The 17,274-nt window shown below is 41.7% G+C and overlaps 1 protein-coding gene across 1 annotated transcript; it reads left to right on the top strand.

The window, feature by feature from the left end:
• Positions 1–611: 611 nt before the first annotated feature.
• LOC139416805 (cysteine sulfinic acid decarboxylase-like) lies at positions 612–9,881 on the top strand. Its single transcript, XM_071165885.1, has 14 exons — positions 612–693; positions 900–1,054; positions 1,349–1,475; positions 1,680–1,770; positions 2,040–2,262; positions 2,348–2,427; positions 2,540–2,594; positions 2,883–2,999; positions 3,244–3,308; positions 3,534–3,615; positions 8,188–8,387; positions 9,335–9,386; positions 9,475–9,564; positions 9,708–9,881. The coding sequence occupies exons 1-14, from the start codon at positions 612–614 to the stop codon at positions 9,879–9,881; spliced, it is 1,593 nt and encodes a 530-aa protein (XP_071021986.1).
• Positions 9,882–17,274: the final 7,393 nt, after the last annotated feature.

Below are 17,274 nucleotides of genomic sequence, written 5' to 3' on the forward strand. Positions count from 1 at the left end.
AACCATAGCTAAACAGCTTATACATTACAACTTTAGCATATAAAAGTGAGCTTAGAACAAAACAGGCTTAATTTGATTAACATCATGTAAATCATTACGTGAGATGAAAGTGAATTGGGACTGAAATTGTTTCATTCACTGGGGAGATGAACCTGCTTGCTGTTGCCTTTCCATTTGAAATGACCATTCTTTTGATGTATTTTTTATTTTTTTAAAGCTACTGCGACAATTAAAACATTAAACAGGCTATTACTGCAATTTCAGGTAAACTCAATAAAACAAGATTCAAATATATGGAAAATGTCTATACAGTTCAGCTGTTTTAAAAATATTTCTCTGCTATTAAGATTTTTTATTGTACGAACATTTGGCTTGAGACAATTCTAAACTCTACTGCTTGGGATCGGGGCAAGTCTAGGAGCAGTCTCGCACACTACCTACGAAGGTGACATTCGAGATATAAAAAATGTATACAACAGTAATATGTGTACACGCAGGTATTAAACTCTCTTGTAAATGTACGTAGTGTAAATTAGAAATTAGAAATGTGAAATTGTTAAGGGATGCATTTGCTCAATTGTTTGATCTTATTTGCAGTGAGGTTTTAAGTCATGAGTCAACTACCTAGATTCTGGAACCTGGGATGGTCTTCCTTCATTGACTGGTGGAGTAGTCAGAGTGCTTCAGAGCAAGGTGATTTTAAATGTTTTTGTGTTATCTGATGGGAGGAGAGTGTACTTTCCAGAGTTCTCAACCTGTGAATAGATATCTACAATGCCATGAATTGGTATTGTATAAATATCGAAACCATGCAAAGAACTTGTTGGTGATTGTAATTATTGACTTTAGGATCAGATTACCACGACTCTATTCAACCCTCTCTGCTTTAACCCCATTAGACTATGTGACAACTACAGGACCTTCTCAACCCTATGGTCAGCAGCACCTGAATGAACCTCTTCTGGACCACAGAGAGGGTCAGCTCTTCCTGACCGAGGCTTTTAAAGTCATCCTTGAGGAGGTGCTATGTAAGGGCATTGACGTCAACGAGAAGGTCTCACATCCCTAAATCAAACTGTTGACTGTCTCTAGCCTAACATGACTGTTCTCTGCACTGTGTCATATTGTTAGATGTTTTGCTGCACAAGCCTTTTGGTAAGTCTTGAGTGACAGATAGCTGTCCTGGTGGGTCATGTAGCAAACATTTTTAGGAACCACTGGGCTAGTACCATTATGTTAACTGATATCATCTTCACACCTGACTGTGCATCACAATCTAACCATAGAGGTACACACTCAGTACTGTATTTTCAGGGGTTTCTTGTGCTTGTTATACCCCTGGTTATAGGTTTGTGAGTGGCGCGAGCCAGAGGAGTTGGCTACTCTGCTAGATCTGGAGCTGAGAGAGTATGGGGAGCAACAGCACCAGCTGCTGCAGAGAGTGCGGGACGTGGCCAAGTACAGCGTCAAGACCAGTAAGTCCACCCCGGGCCTAGCTCTGGTCCTGGGTGTTAGGGTGGTTTGCTGCTGGCCTCACTAAGACCAGAGCTACCCGACCCCACAGGGAAACCTTAGAGTGAGATGAGTGTTGTTCTGGTTACAGCCGATTCTTGGTAAATGCAATCGCTTGGGACTGTCCAGAATGCATGCACTAAAGTAAAGCGCATCTCTCTTTCCAGATCATCCGCGGTTCTTCAATCAGCTCTTTGCAGGGGTGGACTACCATGCCTTGACAGGACGATTCCTTACGGAGGCTCTTAACACTAGCCAGTAGGAGGGAGCAATATATATCAGTGGAGGCTGGAGGGAGGAGTTATAGGTGGATGCGCTCATTGTAACGGCTGGAATGGAACGGAGTAAAAAATGTGGTTTCCATATCTTTGTGTTTGATATTGTGCCATTCCAGCCATTACAATGAGCCCATCATCCTATGTCTCCTCCCACCAGCCTCCGCTGATATACAGTATATGCATATATACATTCCATAAAGTATGTTATGAAGGGGCTTGTGATGGACAGTTGTATCGTTTATTTGACAGGTATACCTATGAAGTAGCGCCAGTGTTCGTCCTGATGGAAGACGAGGTACTCTCCAAGCTACGTTCTCTAGTTGGGTGGGCACAGGGAGATGGCATCTTCTGCCCAGGCGGTACCATGTCTAACATGTATGCCATGAACCTAGCACGCTATCGGGCCTTCCCAGAAGTTAAACTTAAGGGGCAGTGGGCCCTCCCTCGACTGGCTGTCTTTACATCTCAAGAGGTGGGGGAAAACAGTATGGTAGAAGTAATGCACTATTTAACTTCACATTCACATATTAATTTGTTCTACACAAACTTTCCTCCAGAGCCATTACTCTGTGATGAAAGCAGCGGCCTTTCAGGGCATTGGGACAGAGAACGTGTTTAAGGTCAACGTGGATGATAGGTAAAGTGATAAGAACCTTCCTTTGACTCTTGTAAGTCATCTCATTGACATCTATGATTCCTAGGCATGCATAATTTACAGATTTTAACTCATGCTCTCTGTTATCCTACAGGGGTTGCATGATTACAGATGACCTTAGTGAGAAAATTGAGCTGGCGAAATCTCAAGCAAGTTTACTGTGGTTACCTTGTCATTTACTGTGTCAATTTTATTATATCTGCTGTGATACAGTAATTACACAGATAACAGTTGGAATTGCCACTAGACTAATGGGAATTGCTGATAGACAATCAGTGATATCTTACACAAGGATCTGGCCAATTCCTAGTACTCCGTCAGCATTCAAAGTATTTTATCTGCAATTCCTAGTAGTCCATTGGCAAAGCACATATCACACTGCAAAGCACCAAGTAGAGATGTAAGGATATCATTCATTACCCCTCCTCACCTACCAGGGGGCAGTACCATTCCTTGTCCACGCCACGTCAGGAACGACTGTACAAGGTGCCTTCGACCCCCTGGAGCCCATCGCTGACATCTGTGGCAGACAGGGGTTATGGATGCATGTTGATGTGAGTCCTTCTTAAAGGGATCTTTCATTCAAAATCAAACTTTGTCCAACTTTTTCAGACCACAAAAGTAGTCTTCTGTCAAGATGATTCCCAACAGCATCTGTTATGTAGATCAAACTTCATAACCCAAAATAATGTCCAAGATGGCCACCGTCGAATTAAATCCTTTGCAACAGTGACCATCTTTCCCATGTGATTTCGAGCTGAAGAAAACTGATTGGTGTTGTCTTGTGGTTTGGCACAGGCAGCCTGGGGAGGGAGTGTTCTCTTCTCAAAGGAACACAGACATCTAATGAGAGGAGTTGAGAGGTGGGAGTCAGGTGCATGCTCAGGAATACAGTTGCTTGAATGCAATTTTGCACTATATAAATGTGCTGGAAAAAAACTAAATGTAATTCAGCCTGTGTGAGATAAAGTGTACCAAAGTATAGGTTAGGTGTCTTGATGTCTCGCATGACTGGGCTAGTCTTCCGTATTGGCTCAACATATGACTTTGACTCCCGAGTGTAATTATGTGAATATGTTTGTGATCAGAGCCGATTCAGTAACTTGGAATCCACACAAGATGATGCTGACTGGCTTGCAGTGTTCAGCCGTTCTGCTCAAGGACACCACGGTAAGACAACACAACATCCCTTCACCCAGCCTGGTCTCATAGACTAGACTTAGCATTGTAATGTAAATCTGAGAAACTCAAATTAGTAGGTTATGTTTGGCATGGTTACATAAGACAGAAGGTTACTTAAGGCAAAACACATTTTGAGTGGATGGGTAGGTGTATAACATGAGTGTCTAGCAATCCAAAGGTTGCATGTTTGAATCTCATCACTGACAACTTTAGCATTTTAGCTAAATAGCAACTTTCCAACTACTTACTACTTTTTAAATGACTTCACGTTAGGTTAAAGTGTTAAGGTTAGCTAACGCCTAACCTTAACTTTAACCCCTAGCCTAGCTAACACTAGCCACATAGCTAATATTAGCGTTATCCACCTAGCTAACATTAGCCAGAACATATTAGAATTCGTAACATATTGTACAAATTGTAATTTAACATTTCTAACAAATTGTAATTCGTAACATATCATACGAAATGTATGACGGACATCCACAAATTAATACATATCATACTATTTGGAGTGTCCCATATTTACGTTTATTATGTTACGTCTACCCCTGAGTCGAGGTTGCTTCATCAGATTCATCACCCAAAGAGTTGTTGTTGAATTGCTGTGGCATTTGCACTCTCGCCTTTGCAATTATGGAAAACACTGTAAAATTACAAATAGTTACACCTCATTCATTTTTAAATTGAACTGTTTGTCAATGATACAACATAATGCAAGTCCTTTATAATCAAAAACGTTAGGTTCCTGCATTGTTTAAAGGGATAGTTAGACAAATTGTCAATAAGCCATTTGTTCTACTTATTCAGTTAGAATCTTCTCAATACCATTATATGTCTCTACGTGCAGTTTGAAGGAAGTTGAAGGTACCCACTGGGCACATCATTTCAACGTGGATAATTGGGTAATATTTGGTTTAGACGTTGATCAATGAGATTACAACCTATATTCACCCACTCAAAAAGACAGCCGAAGTTAGTTGACTTTCGAATGTGTTATCCCTATGCTTTCAACCATCTTAATGCCCAACTAAATTACAATGGAAAAACAATGTCTGATTTCTGGCTTAGTTGGATGTCTGTCACTGCACTTTCAACCATTTAAAAGCAAAGCAAGTTCAAATGAGAATACAATGTCATATGTATTCATTTATTTATACAACAGATTAATGTTATCAATGTGCATCATCTAATAAAAGAACCAAATGTCCTGGATTGCAGTTGAGATTACATTAGTAGCAATATGTAACTTTTTTGGCGACCTGACAAATTCACATAGAAATGCAAGTTATAGATCTATCATTCTACTTGAAAGCAAGCATAAGAAGAGGTAGATATGTTCTATGTGTGCAATTTCTATGCTTAGCATACAATTTTACTTTCGGTTTTGTACACCAGCTTCAAACAGCAGAAACAACAATATGTTTGCTTATGGAAAACATTTCAGTGGTTTGGATGGCACAATGATTCTCTACTCTATACTAGCTTATTTTGTCATATACATTGAAATTAGGCAAACTATTAGTTTTAGCAACCAGGAAACAGTAGAGCGATTTTTCTGCATGGCACATCTTTAAAAGCACAGTACATTGATCAATGCCATTCGAGATTCTGCATTAGAGCAATTGAAGATCTCCACAGACCTGAGATGACCTGCTATCTTGAACACGCACGCTTTATATGATTACATTAGAAGGAATGTACTGTATAGTTACAGTAACATTAATGTGGCCATGGATGTGTTATTCATTTTAAGGTTGAATGTTACGTTAGTTTGTAAGTTACAGACGCTCAAATATCATACCCCCAAGACATGCTAACCTCTCAACATTACAAAAGGAGAGGATTTAGCATTTTTGGGGGAGATATGTATTTATATTTTTTATTTTATTTGACCTTTATTTAACTGGGCAAGTCAGTTAAGAACAAATTCTTATTTTCAATGACGGCCTAGGAACAGTGGGTTTAACTGCCTGTTCAGGGGCAGAACGACAGATTTGTACCTTGTCAGCTCGGGGATTTGAACTTGCAACCTTTCGGTTACTAGTCCAACGCTCTAACCACTAGGCTACCCTGCCGCCCCATTTATGATATTTGTGCTTATGTAACTTTCTCACTCATCCTTATTCAAGATTCATTCAGGACTATCCATTATCATGGTAGCATTCACATTAATGTAGAACTTTTCAGAAACATTCTATTCTTATTTACAATAAAAGTGACTCCAAAATGACACAATACCTGATTTACCATTAATTTCTATTGGGCACAAAATGATCTGAAACACAAACAACAAATGCATCCAACAAGTTTGTCACAAGCTTGATGTCATCATTGTGTACTAGGAATATGGGACCAAATACTAGACTTTTGACGACTTTAATAGACGTGAATTTGTCCCAATACTTTTGGGTCTGTCAGGAAAGACGCTTGCCAGCTGGTCTGCGCATGCTCAGAGTGCGCATCCGTCTGACCCTGTAGCCTTGTGAACGTTAATCTATTTAAAGGTCTTACTAACATCAGCTACGGAGAGCGTGATCACACAGTCGTCCGGAACAGCTGATGTTCATGCATGGTTCAGTGGTAATTGCCTCGAAGCGAGTATAGAAGGCGCTAACGGTACTCAGTACTTTGTTCAAGCACCATTGGCTGTGATTAAAGCCTTGAGTCTTCTTGGGTATGACACTACAAGCTTGGCACACCTGTATTTGGGGAGTTTCTCCCATTTTTCTCTGCAGATCCTCTCAAATGCTGTCAGGTTGGATGGGGAGCATCACTTCACACCTATTTTCAGTTCTCTCCAGAGATGTTCAAGTCCGGGCTCTGGCTGGGACACTCAAGGACATTCAGAGACTTGTTCCAAAGCCACTCCTGCATTGTCCTGCGTGTGTGCTTAGGGTCGTTGTCCTGTTGGAAGGTGAACCTTAGTCCCAGTCTGAGGTCCGGAGCAATCTGGAGCATGTTTTCATCAAGGATCTCTCTGTACTTTACTCCGTTCATTTTCCCTCTCAATCCCGACTAGTCTCCCAGTCCTTGCCGCTGAAAAACAAACCACAGCATGATGCTACCACCACCATGCTTCACCGTAGGGAGGGTGCCAGGTTTCCGCCAGACGTGACACTTGGCATTCAGGCCAAAGAGTTCAATCTTGGTTTCATCAGACCAGAGAATCTTGCCTTTTACTGAGGAGTGGCTTCCGTCTGGCCACTCTACCATAAAGGCCTGATTGATGGAGTTCTGCAGAGATGGTTGTCCTTCTGGAAGGTTCTCCCATCTCCACAGAGGACCTCCCTGACCAATGCGCTTCTCCCCCGATTTCTCAATTTGGCTGAGTGGTCAGATCTAGGAAGTGTCTTGGTGGTTCCAAACTTCTTCCATTTAAGAATCATGGAGGCCACTGTGTTCTTGGCCCTTCAATACTGCAGACTTTTTTTGGTACCCTTCCCCAGATCTGTTCCTCGACACAATCCTGTCTCGGAGCTCTATGGACAATTCCCTCGACCTCATTTGTTTTTCCAATTGAATTTATCACAGGTGGATTCCAATCAAGTTGTAGAAAAATCAAGGATGATCAATGGTTAAAGGATGCATCTGAGCTCAATTTCGAGTCTCATAGCAAAGGGTCTGAATACTTATGTAAGTATTTCTGTTTTTTGAAAACATTTCTAAAAATCTGTTTTTGCTTTGTCATTATGTGGTATTGTTTGTAGATTGAGGAGAAACATTGATTTAATACATTTTAGAATAAGGCCGTAATGTAACAAAATGTGGAGGAAGGGGTCTGAATACTTTCCGAATGCACTGTAGCTTGTCTGGTAGGCTCGCGTCACTGTACATCTTGCAGCTGGGTTTCCCTTTGTAATCCGGAATAGTTTGCAAGCCCCTGCCACACCCAATGAGCATCAGAGCCGGGGTGGTAGGATTCGATCAGAGTCCTGTATTGATGCTTTGCCTGTTTGATGGCTAGTCGGAGGTTGTAGTGGGATTTCTTATAAGAGTCCGGATTAGTGTCCCGCTTCTTGAAAGCGGCAGCTGGAGCCTTTAGCTCTGTGAGGATTGTTGACTGTTATCCATGGCTTCTGGTTGGGATATGTACATACGGTCACTGTGGGACGATGTCGTCGATGCAATTATTAATGAAGCCTGTGACTGATGTGATAATATTGCTATTATAAACTGGTTACCAACATAATTAGAGAAGTAAAAATACCCGTGGTATATGGTCTGATATACCACGACTGTCAGCCAATCAGCATTCAGGGCTCGAAAGACTTTACGACTGGGTCGGCCTCGCGTCTCCGGCAACCAAACCGGTCGAACGACCAGCCGGCTTGGGTAGTAACCCTAAATTTGAGTCAGGACTATATCTTGTGGAAATGTATTTTCTGAAAATAAAAAAATATACCTTATTTAGAATTAGGCTGTAACGTAACAAAATGTAGAAAAAGTCAAAGGGTCTGAATACTTTCCGAAGGCACTGTACACATTTTAAAGATTAATTTTGTTGTCTTCCTTACCATTATTATTGAGCAAATTCTCTGCTATTCTTGATCTCTTCCCCAGGACCTGTTGAAACGTTGCCACAGTGCAGATGCAACATACCTCTTCCAGCAGGACAAGTTCTATGACATGAGTCTGGACACAGGGGACAAGTCGATACAGTGCGGCCGTAAGGTTGACTGCCTGAAGCTGTGGTTGATGTGGAAAGCTGTGGGGTCACAAGGCTTGGAAGAGCGTGTGGACAGGGCTTTCGCCCATACAAGGTACAAACATAAACCCCAGCTAGCACATTTGGTTCCTTGGAAGTTGTGGGAACGTATATTTTTGCTTTCCCATTGGTTCTGGGAACAAAGCCATATGTTTCCTGATTGGTAAAAGGTAACTTTTTTAAATGTCCTGAGAAAGGAAGTGAAAATGCCGTCTGTTCTGGTAATGTAAATGTTTTGTTTGCAGGAAGGTTCTGAGAATGTTTTACTATGTTTCCCTGAAAGTTTTCCTTGGAAGTTTTATTAATGTTCTTAGAACTAAACTTATTTTAAAGTAATTAAATAACATTCTGAGAACATGTTTCAATAAGACTTAACACGGCCGTCTTAGATTAACTGTGTGGAAATTAGGACACATGGAAATTCATTGGATTAGGTATTAATCGTGCAAACACATTTTATATTCTGTTCTCTAGCCATGGAATTTATTTTATTTTTTTATTTTTTTGTCAAGTATCGTAAATGTGCTGAGAGTGTTCTAAGGCCAAGCAACTATCCTGCACCATTCCTAGAACATTATGGGAAGGTTGTATGAAAAATAATCATAGGACAGGGTTATTCAACTCTTACTACCTTACAAGGTCCGGAGCCTGCTGTGTTTCTGTTGCACTAAATTCACAAACCTGGTGTCCCAGGTATAAATCAGTCCCTGATTAGAGGGGAACAATGAGGAACTGCAGTGGAACTGGCTTCTAGGTCCAAAGGTGAGCTTGAGGGCCATAGGATAACCACACTCACCAAGCTCTAAGAAACATATGGTTCTCAGAACGTTATGTGCTAGCTGGGACATTTACAAAACCTACAGCTGTAATTCTGACTAGTCAAGCTCCTCACTTAAAACAGCTCAGAGCTCTCATTTAAAGCAGTTAATCGAATCTATGTCAATTAAAGACGTTTCAAACGTCATGGAACACTGATCTGTGTGTTGACTGTCCCACACATAGATATCTGGTGGAGAAGATGATGAAAAGAGAGGGCTTTCAACTTATAGGGAAGGTAAAGTCATTATTTTATCAAATGTATACTAACATTTTCTTCTCCCATTTTCATCTCACCTGTCTTCTGGTTTTGTCCTGTTAAACAGCCTGAGTTTGTGAACGTGTGTTTCTGGTTCATACCACCCAGTCTGAGGGGAAAGGAGAACAGTCCAGACTACCAGGACAGATTGTCAAAGGTTGGTGTGTGTCAAGTTGTTTACTATGATGCCAGTTATATATTTTTTTCAACTCAATTTCTATGACATATTCTACATTTAAACCAGTTAGTTTCTGTTGGTCTGACTGACACAATGCTGTGATCTTGTATCTTCATCACCAGGTGGCTCCAGTGATAAAGGAGCGTATGATTAAGCAGGGTACTATGATGGTGGGCTACCAGCCTCTGGGTGGACGAGTCAACTTCTTCCGCATGATAGTCATCTCTCCGCAGCTCTCCTACCAAGATATGACCTTCTTTCTGGATGAGATTGAGAGGCTAGGGAATAATCTATGATAGTCATTCTAGTTATCGCCTTGCATCTCCATTTATGTCACTGACTCCTCTGGCTCCCAGAATCTGTTTTCTAACAATAATATTACTTGTTTTCTACAGTTTTGGGGGAAGCTACTTTGAAAATATAGTTTACTAAGCTACTAATTACTTCACAATGGAAGAAGTTAAGATACCCTTAAGAAAAACAATTTACTTAACTAAAGTTACATTGAAAAAGTAGCTCACTACATACAAACTACTTTGTGATAAAGTATATATATATATATATATATATATATATATTGTATGGTCTTTATGTATTATTTGGTTGTAGAACATGATGTAGGAGGTCCTTCTGAAAAATACCCATGACAGATGCCAAGGGAAGCCTGATCAATGCCATGAAGCATTGAGACAGACAGAGGAGCCCATGAGCTGTGGGCTGCAGCGGAACCATGTCAACATCCTGGACACGGTTGCATGGACGAAGTCGCCCCTGCATAAACAGTGAACTTGAGTGACCCAACGTGCATGGATTAAAGATGGCCTTGTCTGAGAAGGGTGGATGCTTACTCAATGTGTCTGCTTATGTTAATGTTTAAGCAGTTGTGTGAGTGTGTACGGTGGGGAGGGGTGGTGGGGAGGAGCTAAGGCTTTGCAGCTGACATGGGCGTGATGCATAAAAACTCTCTGCTGGGGTCACAAGTCCATGAAGAAGCTTTCTCTGAGGCCAGTTCCTGCAGGGCCGGCCCTAGCCTTTTCAGGTCCCTCAGCAAAATTTGGTTGGGGGAGCCCCCAATTTGATGGTGGAGAGCAAAAAAATTACATTTTTAAAGTAAATTTCCTACAATTCTACACATTTTGCCATGTGCCTGAAAATTGTTTTAGTCATTTAATAATTGTGCCATGCGGTGGAGCTAATGTTTTACCTTTTTAAAGCTAATTTCCTGAAATTGTACACATTTTGCCATGACTTATGCCATATTGATAGGATATCTGTGTAAGAGTGACTAACAAAATCAATGGGGGCTCCCTAAATTTAGATAGCTGGCTTGACTAATTTATAAATCTAAAACATGTTAGCTGACATGGGCCAATTGAGTGACTGCTGATGACGGAAACTGCATTTTGAAATTGCACCTGGTGTATTCTACTGTTCTAACAGTAAATTGAGACCCCGACACTTCAGTTAACCCTAACGATCGGGGGGCTTAAGCGACCGCTTATGTCGCTTATGCCTAGGGCTGGACCAGACTTCCTGCATTCAAACCCACCGTACATGTTGACTGAGGTCACTGCACCCTGAGGGCCATGTTTGCATTTGGGGCCAAAGAGATGGGCCACGCCTAAAACTCTCAAAGGGACACAGTTTGGCTTCCTGTGGTAACATGAATCAATTTGGGGAATGCAGCAAGTTAGGCAAGCCCTAGTGAGTTTGCAAATAGACAGCTGGTTTCAAAACAAATCTTAGTAATGACTTTCTAATTTTAAGCAATTCTCCAATGAAGCTTGATCAGTTGATCTTAACGAGCCAAGTAAAATGTAGTCAATGCGGTAGTTAGCTACAGTACAACAGTAGAAGGAGAACTGATCAGTAGGGTTTCACAGAATTTCAACATGAGGAATTTTCTCAGCCTGAATTAATTAAACCGATCTGATAAAAAGATCAACCAACCAATAAAAAACACGAGGACAGTACAATTAAACCAAGGTATCAAGGACAGAAGACAGAACTCTGTATATCAGGGTCTGAAAATGTGCCAGGATCTCTGGTTGTATCAGAGGAGGCAGGTGGGAGGAGCTATAGGAGGATGGGCTCATTGTAATGGCTGGAATTAAATTAATGGAACGGAGTCAAACATATGTTTGATACCGTTCCATTAATTACATTTCAGCCATTTCAATGAGCCCACCCCCTTAATGCTCCTCCCACCAGCCTCCTCTGGTTTGTATATTAGGACCATTTACCATTTGCCTAGCAACTCTATACTAGGAGCGGGTGGGATATTTCAAATGTACAGCCACCAGACCCAGATCAGATTCCTATTATTACAGGTGCTGCCAAAGAGAAAAGATACCCAGTCCTTAAACTCCCACAGGTGACTTGATTATCTTGCACTATAACCCCAGTATGGACTGGAGTAAAATGTCCTTATGGGAACACCGGCCTATGGGGCAATACGATAGTGATATTTAGAAAGGTTAGAAGTTAAGGGCTTATTCGAAACGTGAATATCGCTGACATGTCACCCTATTCTTCATGAAATCGAATCATGACTATTCTACACAAAAGCCTACCTTTCTATCTGAACGCTCCGTACCGAGGTACCCTCCTGAATTTGACACTTTCTATCTGAACGTTCCATACCGAGGTGCCCTCCTGAATTTGACACCAAATAAGCCAGTAATCACTATTATCAGTTTCAAATATGAGATTTGAATGTATTCATGGCATGTTTGGTTCCCAGCATTGGACTAAGTGCAGCCCTAGGTGCTTTTTGTTCTTTTCCACAGAGCTCACCCATCCCAGGCCTCATCCTAAATGAATTCTGGCCACAGCTTGCATGGGGCCATATCATTAGCAGTAATTGCACACAGAATTCTACTGCCATGTGCCTCCCTTTTCACCACAGACTTCTGTATCAGTGATCCACGAAAGCATCGTATTACCCCCACACCAGTGGAGGCTGGTGACTTGCAAAATTGAGGAGGATGGGAGACCCATGGTATAGGCGAGGAACGCACGGACACGACAACGCGTGTTTAAAACATTGTGAAAGACGAATTATTTTAACCTAAATCGTTTCATAGAGACATTTCTAGTGCAATATTATGGGGAATGGGAATGAGAGGGCTACTTACACAGTACTGGGAAGGGATCACAGCAGTGATTCAATGAGGGTATGAGGCATGAGTTGAGGTTTTCAGATGCTTGACTTCAGTGCAGGAGAGGGGTTGAGGTGCTCATAGGCTTCAGTGAAGGACAGGCTCATCATGGATGGATGGGGATGGAGAAGAGCTCAACTTATCCACTGAGGGCAGGACAGGATTTGACTGGGAAGACAAAAAGCAATAACAACACACTACACAGTTAAACAAAAGAGATAAGAATGAGTTAGTACAAGCAAGGAGTAAAATCATTGATGTGTAATGTGATTGTCTTTGTGTACGTGATTGACTCTACATAGAAAATTGACAGGTCTACTCACAGTGCTTGGAGAGGAAACATACACATAGCACATACTTCCATTACAGCAGCAACACCATAGTTTTGGTCAACAAGTTTCTCTATGAAGTTAAACTCAGACATCTCAGAATTCACAAAGTCCAACACAGACTGCGCATCTCTCCCATTTTACACATCAAAAATAGCCCAAGAAATGTTCCTGGATAAAGCCCTGATCATCCACATACTACCTGACAATAACTGACAACTGCAAGCAGACTAGTGGCACCATACTGTAGGTCCCTTAGTGGTGGAACCATACTGTAGGTCCCTTCGTGGTGGCACCATACTGTAGGTCCCTTCGTGGTGGCACCATACTGTAGGTCCCTTCGTGGTGGAACCATACTGTAGGTCCCTTCGTGGTTGCACCATACTGTAGGTCCCTTTGTGGTGGAACCATACTGTAGGTCCCTTCGTGGTGGCACCATACTGTAGGTCCCTTCGTGGTGGGACAATTTCTTTCCCTTGGGGCCCAGAGTTTTCCTTTTCTGGTAACCTAACCAGGAAACCTTTGAACCCTATAGGGTATAAGGTATAACAGTGATTAATCAGTTTTATACAGGCTATGATGGGACCCGTTTTTTTAATCAGGTGGAAACAAATCCTGGCCATGGGGGGGTGAAAACCCTGTCAAACTACAGCAAATGATATTTAGACTAGACTAACAGGAGGGTTTCCTCAACCCAAACACAGAGACAACAACTGATGGACAATACAACTCACAGGGCTGAGCTTGCTTTATGCATGTTAGGCCTATGCAACTGTAGACCTAATAAAAAATGTCCAGTCGGTGTCATCACTATTATGTTGACTGATTAATTCCAGTTAATAATTTCGCATATAAACCAAATTTGATCACATTCACATTTTTTCCTGACAAACAAATGGACTATAAATACATAATGTTAACAATTTGTTTACACCAGCCAGATGGACAGGGCGCATAGGCAGTATACTCTACAGGTGATCAAACTGAAAAATCATCTTGTTTTCATCCCATACAGCATGTCAGATCTCTAATGTTTGAGTGTGCCTATACAAGAACATTTATTTAAATAGTTTTTGCTTGTGTCTGTCCAGAATGATGTGTTATCGCCTTTACTAAATTAATACCGGCAAAACAACAGCATACCACCCTAGGTTCGTTCTCTGATCCTAATCCTATGATTGGATGGACAACATGTCAGTTCATAATGCAAAATCTTTGATTGGTTGGAGGACGTCCTCCGTAAGTGGTCATAATTACCTTCTAGGTCTATGGAAGGGGGTAAGGCCTGTAGCCTCCTCAATTTTGTATTGAAGTCAATGTAGCCAGAGGAGGACGGGGAATAGCGGTCCTCCGGCTACATCATGGCGCTATCTTAGAGTGCTATTGTAGAGCTATATTGCAAAACAGTTAGTTTTAATCAGGTATTTGGTGACGTGAACATATTTAATATAGTTTTATCTCATTATTTTTAAAAAATCTGAAATTCACTGAGTAGGATGGGCCTCTCCTTCCTCCTCTCAGGAGCCTCCACTGCCCCACACATGCTGCTTGAGGTGTAACTTTGGTGAAATATATAGAATACATACACTGAACAAAAATATAAACGCAACATGTAAAGTGTTGGCACCATGTTTCATGAGCTGAAATATAAGATCCCAGAAATGTTCCATAAGCACAAAAACTTATTTCTCAAAAAATGTTTGCACAAATTTGATAACATCCGTGTTAGTGAGCATTTCTGTCTGTAATAAAGCCCTTTAGTGGGGGAAAACTCATTCTGACTGGCTGTGCCTGGCTTCCCAGTGGGTGGGCTTATGCCCTCCCGGGCCCACCCATGGCTGCACACTTGCCTAGTCATGTGAAATCCACAGATTGGGCAGTAATGAATTTATTTCAATTGACCGATTTCCTTATATGAACTGTACCTCACTAAATCTTTGATATTGTTGCATGTCACGTTTAAATTTTCGTTCAGTATATTTGGTATGTGTGCTTGCTTTCGTACATGCTCCTATTCAGTGGTAGTACACGTGAGATACTTGGGATGTGAGCATGCATCAGTGTGGGCTCTATGCACATGTGGTTGTGGAGAGCATTTGTGAACGACCCTTAGCTCAATGTCAGGAAGTTTGGGGATTAAAAAGAGGCAGAGTGTGTTTGTTGTGTGAGCATGTGTGTTTTTATATAAACAGTGGAGCGGTTAACCTTGATATTGCTCATTTCCCTGCTCCAGGGGACTGGTTGGGACATGCAGGACAAAAAGGAGCTGTAGATTTAAAGACCCAGATGCAATTAGCCTGTTTGCCCCTCTCCTTTCTACATGAGCAGACAGATGGCTGGGGCCCACTCAGCAGAGATGCAGCCCACTGCGGTGTCCCACCAGGCAGGGCACCTGCAGAGAGACAGAGTGCAGGAGAGACCCTTTGGCTGAGATAGGCATTCAGTATCCTATTCTTCTCTACTGAAATATGGTTATGGGAACATAAATGGTTCTGAACTGAATGCTGTGCTCGTTACAAAATAATCACTGCACTACGGTGAATTGAAGCTAGAATGTAGGCTGCTAGTGCGATTGTATCACTTAAATGTAGGCCACACTGGGTATCACAATCTGTATAGCAGATCTTTCTCCTTTCCCCATTGGTCGCTACCATCATTCTGAAGGTCTCCTAAGAGTCTCTTTGTTGGAGGTGTGTATATGTGTGTTGTGTGCCCCTCTGAGCACAAACTAGAATAAAGATAGGTATCCTTGGAACCAACCAACACAACCATATTCACCACAGGGTTTCGAAAACACTGCAAGCCTGCATTCCTTCCCCTTAGAAGGAATGAGGTTCTGGGGGTGGAATGGACGCTTGGCAACAATTACTGAGCAAAGTGCAGCTCTGAGCATGATGGTCAGCACTATGTCCGCAGGCAAAGACGGTACTTGTCGAGCCATGAAAACACGTAAAACCGACAAAACAACAACAATATCCATGGAGGAAAAATCACACGCAATTATCAAAAGCACAATTTGCTGTATGCCTGTTGCGGAAAAAAAATAGCTCACTGACATTTTAGCGGGGTGCGCCTCGAGCTATCTGCAGTATCCAGTCTTTATTCATCATATTTGGACAAGTTTAGGGCAAAAGAAAACAGCTTGGAATGAGAGCTATGAAATCTCTGGCAGCAGGGAGAAGAGCAGGTCAGTGGTATGAGAGGAGTCTGGGGCACGAGGCTGAGCTTCTGAGGTTCCTGGTAAGATGATCTGATTGGGAGATGGGGGGGGGGGGACAACAACACCTAATCCTGGATTGGCCGGCGTGCTGCTATCCCCCTGGTTATGCAGTAATGACATAGATACAGTCCTATATCTGACCCAGCAGTCGGGGGGGGAGGGGGGGGGTTATATAAATCAACACTGACATGACTTCAAATGAATGAGAGGCATCCAGGGTGCTGGAAAGAGTAGAGCAACAAAGCAGCCCGTTAGTATCAACTCAGTATAATGCAAGCAAGGGTTCAAATTGGGGACGACGAGGCGGAGAGGTATGGACGACAGGATGGATAGATGAGAGTTTAGATTTCAATTCGATTAGCAGTTCGTTCTTTACTTAAAATCATGAAAATAGTTCAACGCGGGTAGTCAATCACTGTGATAATAAGGGGAGGATGACTATCATATCACCAATGGGGCGAGTGGAGGACGAGTAGTTGATTTACACTATGTACCAGATACTGTGCCTGTCTGAATAGCCATAATTGCGTTCTAAATACACTGAACAAAATTATGAACGCAACATGTAGCGTTGGTCCAATGTTTCATGAGCTGAAATAAAACATCCTAGAAATGTTTCATACGCACAAAAGGTTTTTTTTCTCGCAAATTCTGTGCACAAATTTGTTTACATCCCTGTTTTAGTGAGCATTTCTCCTTTGCCAAGAGAATCCATCCACCTGACAGATGTGGCATATCAAGAAGCTGATTAAACAGCATGATCATTCCCAGTCATGTGAAATCCATAGATTATGGTCCAACTAATGAACTTCTATTGAATGATTTCCTTACATAAACTGTAACTCAGGAAAATCTTACAAATTGTAGCATGTTGCGTTTATATTTTTGTTCAGTGAAGTAGCCATTTTAGGTATGCGGAAAAAAAGTCTTATAGTATGTGACATACAAATAAATAAAAAAAATGAGTATGCTTTAAATG

Source organism: Oncorhynchus clarkii, chromosome 1 (genome assembly GCF_045791955.1).
Source record: "Oncorhynchus clarkii lewisi isolate Uvic-CL-2024 chromosome 1, UVic_Ocla_1.0, whole genome shotgun sequence".
Classification (NCBI taxonomy): domain Eukaryota; kingdom Metazoa; phylum Chordata; class Actinopteri; order Salmoniformes; family Salmonidae; genus Oncorhynchus; species Oncorhynchus clarkii.

Coding starts and splice junctions, on each gene's coding strand:
- LOC139416805 (XM_071165885.1), top strand. CDS start 612: ATGAGTCAACTACCTAGATTCTGGAACCTGGGATGGTCTTCCTTCATT. Junction 2,428..2,539: donor AAGGTCAACGTGGATGATAG/GTAAAGTGATAA, acceptor GTTATCCTACAG/GGGTTGCATGATTACAGATG. Junction 8,388..9,334: donor AGGGCTTTCGCCCATACAAG/GTACAAACATAA, acceptor TCCCACACATAG/ATATCTGGTGGAGAAGATGA.